The 13,917-nt window shown below is 39.0% G+C and overlaps 1 protein-coding gene across 3 annotated transcripts in view; it reads right to left on the reverse strand.

The window, feature by feature from the left end:
• Nucleotides 1-361: 361 nt before the first annotated feature.
• The window catches only part of kiaa0513 (KIAA0513 ortholog), a 51,033-nt gene continuing 37,477 nt past the window's right edge, over nucleotides 362-13,917 (reverse strand). For all 3 annotated transcript variants that reach the window (XM_061917347.1, XM_061917346.1, XM_061917345.1), the window contains 3 exons: nucleotides 9,980-10,060; nucleotides 7,414-7,508; nucleotides 362-7,059 (listed from right to left, as the gene is read on the reverse strand). In XM_061917347.1, the coding sequence (XP_061773331.1) occupies nucleotides 7,010-7,059; nucleotides 7,414-7,508; nucleotides 9,980-10,060 (226 nt within the window). In that variant the 3' untranslated portion in view covers nucleotides 362-7,009. The remainder of the gene's footprint in view (nucleotides 7,060-7,413; nucleotides 7,509-9,979; nucleotides 10,061-13,917) is intronic.

Below are 13,917 nucleotides of genomic sequence, written 5' to 3' on the forward strand. Positions count from 1 at the left end.
TTTGGGGCTGTTTTTCTGCTAAGGGGACAGGACGATTGATCCATCTTAAGGAAAGAATGAATGGGGCCATGTATCGTGAGATTTTGAGCCAAAACCTCCTTCCATCAGTGAGCGCTTTGAATGGTTGACCAAATACTTATTTTCCACCATAATTTACAAATACATTCTTTGAAATTCCTACAATGTGAATTCCTGGATTTTTTTTGCCACATTCTGTATCTCACAGTTAAAGTGTACCTATGATGGAAATTACAGACCTCTGTCATCATTTTAAGTGGGAGAACTGGCACAATCAGTGGCTGACTAAATACTTTTTTGCCCCACTGTACACCCCCACTACCACCAAACCCCTTCCCCCCCATCTACCGAATCCGGATGTCTCAAGGTTGGCAAGTATGCAGATAACCTACATCAATATTGGATCAGAAAACCCCAAATTTTAAGTGTGAAACACACAATAACCCAAAGACAAATTTTATAAAGTTTCCATGCTTTGGCGGACCAAACAAAGTGACTCAACGGGCCAAATTTGGCCCACAGGCCTCACTTTCGGCACCCGTGCTCTAACGTATTTGTGATCCCATGAGATGAATTGTTAAAGGTTAAAAAAATGGGTAAAGTTGGAAAGTGGTTACGGCATGCATCTCTACCGGCTGCTCAGTTTCGGTCCGAATACAAATATAAATAATTTAGGGCAGGAGCTGCACTCAATAGATTGTCCCATGTGTCCTCGACAGTTTTGTACTCCACTTCGCCATCAGACTCTTCTCAAATACAATGATCTCCTGCTGTTGCCAACAGTCATGTGTCAAGAAGTACGTACTTTAATGAGACCCTTATTTTACTCCATCAGTATTGATACTGAATAGTATTAATCAAGTCCCAATCTTCTAAATGTTTTTATTCTTAAACATTGAGGTTGGTTTGCAGACAAAACCTTTCCCCATTTTAAATTAAAATTAAACATACAGTCTTCTCTTTAAAGTACACAGAAGCTGTACAGTGTTGAATACAAAGAAGGGATAAAGATAATCAGTCATTTCTTGAACAGGTTAAAAACGTTATTTCACTGCATACTGCACAAGGTTCTAGTCCAGTGGTTCTTAACCTTGTTGGAGGTACCGAACCCCACCAGTTTTATATGCACATTCACCGAACCCTTCTTTAGTGAAGAAAAAAATGTTGTTTTTTTCAAATTCAGGACCAAGTTATATGTTTTTGGTAACACTTTAGTATGGGGAACATATTCTGAGTAACAAATACTTAATTTAGAGTTATTTGGACACTAGGGGAACATATTCTAAGTAAAAAAGACTTAATTTAGAGTTATTTGGAAACTAGGGTGACATATTCTAAGTAATAAAGACTTAATTCAGAGTTTTTTGGTTAGGGTTAGGGTTATTATAGGGCCAGGCCGAATAAGGCATTAATAAGTACTTATTAATGACTAGTTAAGAGCCAATAAGTTACTAATTTGCATGTTAATAAGCAACTAATTAATGCTGAATATGTTACCCATACTAAAGTGTGACAATGTTTTTTTTTTTTTACTGGTGCACAAAATGAACCGTGCATGAACATCACTTTGTTCAGACAACAAAACCAACACAGTGCATAAACTTACAACAAATTACACACCTGCAAATCATTCAGCTGTTGCCGTATCCGCAAAACGCCGATAGGGAGAAGTTTTTATTCATACGAAGAGTCGGGTGTGTTTTGACATCCGCTGAACCCCTGAGGCCGACTCACCAAACCCCTAGGGTTCGATCGAACCCAGGTTAAGAACCACTGTTCTAGTCTATGGTGAGCTGTGTCGTTGCACGCAGAAGCAGATATGTTTTTTTTTATACAGCAGAAAAGTTTTTTCCACTTTGCAAAGAAGTGCGTTTACACATGAAGTTTGATGTTGTGTGTATCAGAGCACTACTGAGCTTTGCTACAACTTTGGCACAGTTGACAGTACAGGTGGTCCTCACGCTACGAACGAGTTCCAGTCCTACGACTAAGTCAGTCATACTAGGCAGAATAATTGACGCAAAATAAAACATTTTAATGAAAAGATTATATAGAATAACTGAATTAAATAGTTATTTAAAGGACAAAGGTTGAGAAAGGACAATGTCACTTTTGTTCTTTTTGATTGACCTTATGACTTCCATCTCCAGGGTCAGAGGCAGACCCTTCTGGGGGGAGGGTGTTTAAAAAAAAATGGAACGTAATTATTTTTTTTCAAGATAGGATTAATCACACTATTGACTCTTAGATGACTCATAATTCATCACAGGTTTTTACTTGCTATCATAAATTAAATTAACTAATAACCTAATATTTGGACATTGCCCTCTCAGTGGCCTAGTGGTTTGAGTGTCCGTCCTGATATCGGTAGATTGTGAGTTCAAACCCCGGCCGAGTCATACCAAAGACTATAAAAATGGGACCCATTACCTCCCTGCTTGGCACTCAGCCTCAAGGGTTGGAATTGGGGGTTAAATCATTAAAAATGATTACCGGGCGCGGCACCGCTGCTGCTCACTGCTCCCCTCACCTCTCAGCGGGTGGAACAAGGGGATGGGTCAAATGCAGAGGACAAATTTCACCACGCCTAGTGTGTGTGTGACAATCAGTGGTACTATAACTTAAAAAAAAAAGGCAGGCCAACTCCTTACTTTCCCCCCTGTTGTGAGGAAGTCTCAAAACTGAGTCCACTACACTAATTAGGGACCGATGTCCCTTTGGGACAGAGGACCCTATTGAATTTCTAGCGTTTTATAATTATTAGGGACCAAATCTTTAATTATTATTATACTGCCTCCTCTTTGAGCTGTAATTTGACCCCCTTAACATGCTTCAAAACTCTCCAAATTGAACACACACATCAGGACTGGCAAAAATTGCGATTTAATCAAAAAAACAAAGCCCAAAACTCAAAATTGCGCTCTAGCGACTCCTAGGAAAAAACACAGACACAACTGCTTGTAACTTCCGTTAGGAATGTTGTAGAGACATGAAACAAAAACTTCTATGTAGGTCTGACTTAGACCTACATTTCATACACTGACCTCCTTCAGCAAAAATCAACAGAAAGTTGGCAAAACCCCTTCAAAACAAAAGTTTCCTAAAAAATTTAATTTTTGCCTCTTTGAGCAGTAATTTGATCCCCTTAAAATGCTTCAAAACTCACCAAACTGGACACACACATCCGGACTGGTGAAAATTGCGATTTAATAAAAAAAAAAAAAAACCCAAAACTCAAAATTGCGCTCTAGCGCCCCCTAGGAATAAAACACAGACAAAACTGCTCATAGGAAGAAAACACAGACAAAACTGCTTGTAAATTCCGGTAGGAATGTCGTAGGGACATGAAACAACAACCTCTATGTAGGTCTCATCCTTCAGCAAAGATCAACAAGAAGTTGGCAATTACCTCTTCAAAACAAAAGTTTTGTAAAAACCCGTCACCTTTTTTCAAACATTATCTCCTCTGAGATAATGGGCTTCACGGTGGAAGAGGGGTTAGTGCGTCTGCCTCACAATACAAAGTTCCTGCAGTCCTGGGTTCAAATCCAGGCTCGGGATCTTTCTGTGTGGAGTTTGCATGTTCTCCCCGTGAATGTGTGGGTTCCCTCCGGGTACTCCGGCTTCCTCCCACTTCCAAAGACATGCACCTGGGGATAGGTTGATTGGCAACACTAAATTGGCCCTAGTGTATGAATGTGAGTGTGAATGTTGTCTGTCTATCTGTGTTGGCCCTGCGATGAGGTGGCGACTTGTCCAGGGTGTACGCTGCCTTCTGCCCGATTGTAGCTGAGATAGGCGCCAGCGCCCCTGAAAGGGAATAAGCGGTAGGAAATGGATGGATGGATCTCCTCTGAGCGTGTTTGTTATGTTGGCTTCAAACTCGCACAGGAAAGAGATTGAACCTTTCTGATTAAAAGTTGCGCAGAGTTTTTTTAACTCATCCGGTTTTGATTTTATGAGCCTTCAAAGAACCGTTACGCTGATGCTTCTGCGCTGCTGCCGTCTCAAGATGGCCGCTTAAAAGCAGGATGCACCAGCGTGACCACACAATGCAGAGAAGGTAGGTAATGTGCGGGCAAAGATATGTTGACTGGGTGAAAGAAGTTTGACTCCAGGATACAGAGAAGGTAGGCAATGTGCAGGTAAGGATATGTTGTCTTGGTGCTGTTGTGTGTACTGCTGTCACAAAATGGCGGCTTCCTGCTCAGACAAAACTGCTTCTAACTCAGTGACGTGCAAATGTTGACCGGGTGAAAGAAAGAGGCACCAGTTTGACTCCAGGATACAGAGAAGGTAGGTACTATGCGGGTAAAGATATGTTGACTGGGTGAAAGAAGGAGGCACCAGTTTGACTCCAGGATACAGAGAAGGTAGGTAACGGGCAGATAAAGATATGTTGTCTGGGTGATGGCAGGAAGCACCAGCATGTATGGGTGAAAGAAAAAAGCACCAGTGTGACCCCAGGATGCAGGGAAGGTAGGTAATGTGCAGGTAAAGATATGTTGAATGGGTAAAGGCAGGAAACACCAGCAAAAGTCGGTCCCGTCCCTCGCTGGTTGCAGCTTTAATTCTTTATTATTTCTATTATACCGCCGCCTCTTTGAGCTGTAATTTGACCCTCTTAACATGCTTCAAAATATACCAAAATGGACACACACATCAGGACTGGCAAAAATTGAGATCTAATCAAAAAAACAAACCCTAAAACTCAAAACTGCGCTCGAGCGCCCCCTAGGAAGAAAACACAGACAAAACTGCCTCTAACTCGCAGTAGGAATGTCGGAGAAAACAAAAACCTCTATGTAGGTCTCACTTAGACCTATATTTCATCCACTGACAAAATCATACCAGCAAAAATCAACAGGAAGTTTGCAATTCCCCCTTCAAAGCAAAAGTTGTGTAAAAACAGTCACCTTTTTTCAAACTTTATCTCCACTGAGCGTGTTTGTCGTGTCGGCTTCAAATAAGCACACAGATTGAACCCTTCTGTCTAAAAGTCGATGAAAAAGTTTTAATTACTGCTCCGTCAAGCATGTCTGATTTCTGGGGCTGTCAATATTAATCTTGTGATTAATCACAAGAAAAAAATCTTGCATTAATCATGTAATTACGCAAATTAAAGGCCTACTGAAACCCACTACTACCGACCACGCAGTCTGATAGTTTATAAATCAATGATTAAATATTAACATTGCAACACATGCCAATACGGCCGGTTTAGTTTACTAAATTGCAATTTTAAATTTCGCGCGGAAGTATCATGCTAAAACGTCACGATATGATTACGCATGCGTGTGACGTCACGCATTGTAGAGGACATTTTGTTCCAGCACCGTTCACAGCTATAAGTCGTCTCTTTTCATCGCATAATTTCACAGTTCTATGGACATCTGAGTTGCTGAATCTTTTGCAATTTGTTCAATGAATAATGGAGACGTCAAAGAAGAAAGCTGTAGGTGATAAGTGGTGTATTGCGACCGCTTTTAGCAACACAAACACAGCCGGTGTTTCATTGATTACATTCCCGAAAGATGACGGTGAAGCTTTACGATGGAACAGAGCGGTCAAGCGAACACGGTTGGATTGGACCACAAACACAAAGTAGAGCGTATTATGCAGCGATCATTTCAAAAGATCGTGTTTCGAAGAAGGTCCCTTGCAAAAGGCGGAGATGGGCATACCACCACCCGTCAACTGGTGCTGAAGAAAGGTGCGGGGCCGACCTTCAGGGTGTACAGGTACGACCATAATATCTCACTAAAACACTAGTAACACAATAAGCAGATAAGGGATTTTCCAGAATTAACCTAGTAAATTTGTCTAATAATATGCGAATCGCTCCCACTGTATAGCCTTTCTTTTTTATTTGTATTTTTTCTAATCCTTCACTCTCACTTTCCTCATCCACAAATATTTCATCCTCGCTCAAATTAATGGGGAAATCGTCACTTTCTCGGTCCGAATCGCTCTCGCTACTGGTGGCCATGATAGTAAAAAAATTTCAGATGTGAGGAGCTCCACAACCCGTGACGTCACGCGCATATCGTCTGCTACTTCCGGTACAGGCAAGGCTTTTTTATTAGCGACCAAAAGTTGCAAACTTTATCGTCGATGTTCTCTACTAAATCCTTTCAGCAAAAATATGGCAATATCGCAAAATGATCAGAGTATGACACATAAAATGGACCTGCTATCCCCGTTTAAATAGGAAAATCTCATTTCAGTAGGCCTTCAATCACACCATTTTAGCTTAAATGCTCCTTTACCCTAACTGTGGATGGTTACCTGAAAGGTTTGTGTTGTTGTTGTGTTGTCAGTGATCAGGTCAACGTATACGTCCGACTCCGACTGGGGTACTAACTGGCAAATTTCACTTTATTATACTGCAGACCCTACTGGACTTTGATCAAGTTTTGAGCATATGTTCACGTAAAACCTTTAAAAAAATGTTCCTGCATGACATTCTGACGATAAAATTCCATCTATGCCCAAATATTAGGATCTTTTTTAAGTTAATTTAACTTATGCAAGCAAGAAAAAACCTGTGATGAATTATGAGTCATCTAAGAGTCGATAGTGTGATTAATCCTATCTAAAAATATAAATAAATAAGTTCAGTTTTTTTTTTTAAACACACTGCCCCCAGAAGGGTCTGCCTCATGCTGGAGATTAAAGTCAAAAGGTCAATCAAAAAGAACAAAAGTGACATTCTTGTCCTTTCTTAACCCGTGTAGCAAGCGCGACTACGCATATACTCCTTGTACATACTATTCCACCACGCGCCCGGAACTAGTTTTTTTTTTTTTGTACGGTATTAATAATGAAGAAAGTGCGTTTGGTAAACAGGGAAATTCATAACACAGGATTTCGTCAAACGAGGACCCCCCTGCAGTGATGTGTGTTGTATTTCAATTGGTCACGTGACATTGATTTGAGACGGCTCATGCTCAGGCTGGAGACCATGAAATTCGACACGTTGTCCTCACCCTCACTCTGTTGCCATCTTCTCAATGTGGTCAGTTAACAAGTTGTACTGCTCTGCAAAGATCAACCACACACAAATGAGATATTAGTATTCAGCTCCAGCAGGGGAAAAAACTGTTTAAAACAATCATTCAGTATCTGCCACTTTTGGTTGTTTGCAGTATTTTTATAAAAGTGTGGATATGTCAGAAGTAATGTATATGTATAGCTCTGAAGAACACTCAAAATACCCAAGTACATTTTTTTGCCCCTTGAAAAATAACATTACAGTCGAAATAATAGTTGATGTGTAGTCATAAGATGTCTGATAACTCCCCCTTGTGGAAACTCTGCAGTTTGCTAAATGGCACTGCCACAATAGTCCCAATTAAGAAAAAGTGTTAAATGTCACAAAAAATATGTTTTTACCTTTATTCAGGTTTCCAATGACAGCCTGCTTCTTCAGAAAATCTTTGCACAATTTTTTACTGAGCCCAAATGCCAGCATGTTGTGAGTAAATGTCCTGCAAAAACAAACACATTCATAAGTTTACTCTATTTACTTAAGTTTACACCATATAATAAAATAAATAACTTAAGAAATAGATACATTACTGTACTTTATTTAGAAGGTACAGTCGACATGCAAAAAAAGCAAACTTGTTCTTTGAAAATATTCCAATACCCAAAAGAGAACAAAATATCAATTAAAAACACAAGTTGATTTGAGATTATTTTCTCAAAAGTGATTTAAAAGTAACAATTTGTTAGCTATCTAAAACTTTGTTGTTCAGCGTTCTAATGTAACATTTTGTTTATTTCAAATATGCTTAACAGTGTTGTACTAAGGAACATTATACGTTTACACGGGCACCATTCAACCCGTCTAAAAAGGAGCAGGAGTCATAAGTATGAGGGGCCGTTAGGGACATTATTCAGAATTACCTCTTACATACACTACTGAAATGCTCTCACATAAACAACTGAAATGTTTTTCTCTCACACACACTACTGAAACACTCTTATACACACTACTGAAATGCTCTCACATACACCACTGAAGTAGTACTACTGTACATAATATGGATAATCTCCCATACGCTACTGCAGTAGTGTATGTGAGAGCTTTTCAGTGGTGTATGTGAGAGCATTTCAGTAGTGTATGTGAGAGTGTTTCAGTAGTGTATGAGAGAGAAAAACATTTCAGTTGTTTATGTGAGAGCATTTCAGTCATGTGTATAAAAGGGTTTCAGTAGTGTGTGTGTGAGAGAGAAAAACATGTCAGTTGTTTAAGTGAGAGCATTTCAGTAGTGTATGTAAGGGGTAATACTGAATAATGTCCCTACCGGCCTCTCATACAAAAGCATTGCTTATTTAAACTCCAACATCATATTACAGCACGTGTATTAAACATTGACAGAGATTTTTGAAGTTGTTTTAGAGGGCTTTGAAGGCAACATAGGTGTATAGAATCTTAGAAGCGTTTTTTTTTTAATGTTTGAAACTCCTAAAAAAGAAAAAAAAACAGTTCTTGGCTCTGACAAGGTCAATTTCCATCAAAAAAGTGCAGTTCCCCTTTTATACAAAATAATACAAGCCACACAAAACATAAGAAATTATGTGTCAACTTTGGACATTTTCACTTTGGGCTGTGTACTCACGTTTGTTGCTAGCGGTGTTATTGACTTATTTTGCACAGTACATTTACACGGTTGTACACAGACTGCTTTGCACACTGTATCAACGTATAATTTCTTCAATGTTGTTCTATGAAAAATTATTAAAATATATTTGCAGAAAGATGGGCGAATTCGCTGTGAAGGATTGCTTTTGCAATATAAATAATTTAACAATATACATCACGATTAACAATCTTTTTCTTAAAATGATATATACATACGAAATGAATAAAAAAAATTCACTTATCTTTTCTCCTTTTATTTATAAAAACTAAATGTATGTACTGTATGAAAAAAGGAAAAAATAACTATTAAAAGCAATATAAAAATGTTTTCTTTGACAGACTGCAGCTGTAATTTCTCTGTCAGCAGATCTGCTTGTCTTTGGACAACACCTGTGTTCGGCCTATTTGGTGTGTTTTTCTTTTCATCATGTTGTGGTTTTGAGGTAGCGTTAGTATTAAGTTGCATTTTAACACTGATAGAAAAATGATAGTTATCCTACTGTTGTTTGGTTGATGTCTGACTTTTTTAATCCAAACAAAGGAGTTCCTCTTTCCTCTTTTTGGCAACGATTCCTCTTCGGGTTTTGTTGTTTTAGCTTCCATTGGGCTTTATGTCTGTGCAATGTTGACATCCCCGCTCCCGCCAGCTGTCACTGTAACATTCGTTCACAGGCCGTAAAAATGATTCCGCAAAAGCAGCAGTTACAGTCATGGCATCCCAGGTGTTAATATGACATTATAAACGATAGTTATATAGTACGATAAACATTTTGATGTCTTACTACGATACTTAGACAACCTTTATTGATCCAGAAGGGAAATTGTTCCACACAGTAGCTCAGTTACAAAGGATGGAAAGGGTAAGAAAGGAAAGGATGATGCATACGAGGGCACAAAAAGAGGGCGAAAACAAAAGGTATAAAGTAGACTATAAATGTACCATAGTAGCAATATAAAATATAATATTATACAATGTATATACAATAAATATTGTAATTATTAACCTATCTCCTCTGAGTAGGTACTCCTTTTTGAAAAACTGCAGGCATCAATGCTGCTTCATACATTTAGTTTTTTAGTGTTATATATATTTCTGCTAGAGGCACCACTGGTGATCTTGGCCACAAAGACACTTTCTGTCACCTTTTCTGTACCAGTGTGACTGAATAAAAAAAGTGATGTATATCCAAGGTGTGGCATTAACTGCACAGCAAAGTTTACTGAAGAACTGATATGACACTGTATTAAAAAGCCCAATGTTCCTGTTTTACTTGTCAACGCCATACTAAATTATGTGGTAGTCTACTTTACCCCAGCTGGCCAAAAGCAATGTTTTCATCCATTTTGGAGCGGTCGTCCCTTTCCTGCTGGGTCATGTGACACCACTTCTCCCTGTTGACAGAAAAAAAAAGAAAATTATTGTTTGTGTTTGATTTTAAAATATACCATGATTTCTCCAAAAAGACCAACCAGGAGTGGATGTCAAACAAACACCTGCTTCGAAATAAACAACAGCTTTCAACTTAACTTGTTGCATAGATGTTTAGTGGGTTGGAAAACATTTCAAAGACACCCACTCTTGTACCTGATCATTTTGTCAGCAAAAGAAAAAGACAACACATGACTAATTCACATTCACAAACATTAAACAGGTAGCATGTTAAAAAGTCGCAAATCAGAATAAACACCAGTAAAAAACAAAGCAAACATACCACAATAGTACTGTAGAACTAAAGTAATAAAACTAAATCTGTATGGGTAATGTCTCTATGGACTAAATTCAACTGATGGAAGTATACATTCTCAGCTGTCAAATGATGTTTTAAAAATCAGAGTAGTCACACTTATGAATTTAGATCAGGTTATTGCTCGATTGCATATTCATCCATCCATCCATTTTCTACCGCATGTCCCTTTTGAGGTCGCGGGGGTGCTGGAGCCTATCTCAGCTGCATTCGGGTGGAAGGCGGTGTACACCCTGGACAAGTCGCCACCTCATCACAGAGCCAACAAAGACAACATTCACAATCACATTCACACACTAGGGCCAATTTAATGTTGCCAATCAACCTATCCCCTGATGCAGGTTCATTGTTAAATGTTGAATTTAAGATTGTTTTACATTGTTTTGTCAAACAAATGAACATTTATTACCACATGACCACACAAAAAAGTACTTTGAAGTACCGGTATCAATTCCCAGTTACCGGTAATTTGTGCCATATCGGTTCGAATATAAAGTTAAAGTACCAATGATTGTCATACACACTAGGTGTGGCGAAATTGGTCCTCTGCATTTCACCCATCCCCTTGTTCACCCCGAGAGGTGAGGGAAGCAGTGAGTAGCAGCGGTGCCGCGCCCGGGAATCATTTTTGAAGATTTTACCCCCAATTCCAATCCTTGATGCTGAGTACCAAGCAGGGAGGTAATGGGTCCCATTTTTATAGTCTTTGTTATGACTCGGCCGGGGTTTTACCTCCCAACCTACCGATTTCAGCGCGGACACTCTAACCACTAGGCCACTGAGTAGGTTGTATACACTTTCCCTACTTTTAAGTATAAATGTACTAATTATAAACAAAAGTTACATGTTTATATAAAGTCAATGAAACTACTGATAATTGTCACAATATACAATATAAGAGTAGACCTGTACAAAATATGGCCCGCGGGCCACATGCGGCCCATTAAGATTTTCAATCCGGCTCGCTGGACGTAATTTTTTTACACTTTAACATCAAAACCGCCATAATGATGTGCAGTGCTGTTTTTAAATGACCGTCAGTCATGTGGGTGTTATAGGAGTTATTACGGTAATCTACATCACAGCAGCTCAGACCAGGAACAAAGCAGAGTGGGCGGGGTTTGTTTTCAGAGCAGCCAGCCGGAAACGCGTATGTCAGAAACAGACGCGGAAGCAGATTTTTACAACAAAGTTCTGCATAAAAGTGATAATATAACATATTGTATGTGTTTATTACACATTGCATACATATTTTGCTGTTTGTTACATTTTTGTTGTGTTTTGCTTGATTGTAAAAGATACACAACTATGAAGGAGCTGGTCTGAGAAGTAAAAGAGGAGCGACGTTCATATGTTGTTAATATTCAGTGTTTTATTGTTCATAGTTAATATTGTAAATCCATCCATCGATCCATCTATTTTCTACCGCGTATTCCCTTCAGGGTTGCGGGGGGCGCTGGAGCCAATCCCACTTTCTTTATTTTAATGTACATTTTGGGTGTCCCATCAGAAAAAAACTGTACATTTCCATTCCGGTTTTTAGAGGTTGTCTGTCATAACGTTTTTAGAACTCGATTGGACATCGTAACTTTTGGTATTAGTGTTTCTGAAAAAAAGGGACCCAAACACACATATTGTACAGCCAATTTTTACAGATAAATGTGTATGTATAATTCATACACACATACACATTGGAGCCCCAGAAAAAAATTACATCTGGCATACTACTGTATAGCTAATGTGTCAATAATTACGGGTATATAAATGTTTAATAGAGATGTCAAATAATGTCTTTTTTGCCGATATCAATATTCGGATATCGGCCAACTCTTAATTACCGATACCGATATTAACCGATACCGATATTTACAGTCGTGGAATTAACACATTATTATTATTATGCCTAATTTTGTTGTGATGCCCCACTGGATACAATAAACAATGTAACAAGGTTTTCCAAAATAGCGGGGGGTGTATATTGTAGCATCCCAGAATTGTTAGTGTTGCAAGGGGTTCTGGGTATTTGTTCTGTTGTGTTACGGTGCGGATATTCTCCCGAAATGTGTTTGTCATTCTTGTTTGGTGTGGGTTCACAGTGTGGCGCATATTTGTAACAGTGTTAAAGTTGTTTATACGGCCAAACTCAGTGTGACCTGTATGGCTGTTGACCAAGTATGCCTTACATTTACTTGTGTGTGTGAAAAGATGTAGATAGTATGTAATTGGGCCAACACGCAAAAGTAGTGCCTTTCAGGTTTATTGTCGCTCTGTTCTTCTACCTACGTCCGTGTACACAGCGGCGTTTTAAGAAGTCATAAATGTTACTTTTTTTTTTAAACCCATACCGATCATTTTGAAATACATACCGATAATTTCCGATATTACATTTTAAAGCATCGTAAAGATCTAATTTTGAAGGTATTTATTGTACCAACACACAGCAAGTTTTGTCAACAAAGCATAGCCAACTGTATCTCTTAAAATACACATCTCAAAAGTAAATCCGTAGAAAACGGAATCATCAAAGTATGACTCCAAGGCTATTACACTTCTAGGATATCAACCTGATATCCAAACCTCAGAGATCAAATTTAATCTTCTCTGTATGACTTGTACCATAAATGCTTTGCGGTGATCTCCCTGCACAGCATCAAGAGTGTTGGGGAGCACAGGTGTAGAGGGCAAGAGTAGGGAACTATCCCAGCAGCATGGGTGCAGCTACTATTTGCTCAGTATGGAGCATTGATAAAGCCCTACAAATTACCTTCAGAAAACTTGTGTACTCTGTCAGCAACACTGAGGGGCCAAAGTCCAAAAGGGGCCTGTGTTCCCAGTAGAAACCCATTTAGCATTTGTAAGACAACATCTGAATTAGCACATTTGCCGTTTCCACCCAGTTTTTGTCACGAGCAGGTTTACACTGGCTACCTGACATTTCTGAACGTCCTGCTGCCTGCAACATGACTCCAGAGGTGGCAGTAACGTTCTACAAAGTGGATTGACGGACCACACAGGCCTCCACATGCTCGTCTAAGGCAGTGTTTTCTAACCTTTTTTGAGCCAAGGCACATTTTTTGCTTTAAAAAAAATCCTGAGGCACACCACCAGCAGAAATCATTAAAAAATTAAACTCAGTTGACAGTAAAAAAGTTGTTTTGTCGCAATTGTTGGATATGACTTTAAACCATAACCAAGCATGCATCAATATACTGTAGCTCTTTTCTCAAAAGAGGTGTACTGTCACGACCTGTCACATCACACCGTGACTTATTGAGTTTTTTGCTGTTTTCCTGTGTGTAGTGTTTTAGTTCTTGCCTTGCGCTCCTGTTTTGGCAGCTGTTTCTCTTTTTTTGGTATTTTCCTGTAGCAGTTTCTTGTCTTCCTTTGAGCGATATGTCCCGCATCTACTTTGTTTTAGCAATCAAGAATACTTCAGTTGTTTTTATCTTTCTTTGTGGGGACATTCTTGATTGTCATGTCATGTTCTGATGTACTTTATGGACG

This window comes from Nerophis ophidion, linkage group LG12, assembly GCF_033978795.1.
Source record: "Nerophis ophidion isolate RoL-2023_Sa linkage group LG12, RoL_Noph_v1.0, whole genome shotgun sequence".
NCBI classification, from domain to species: Eukaryota; Metazoa; Chordata; class Actinopteri; order Syngnathiformes; family Syngnathidae; genus Nerophis; species Nerophis ophidion.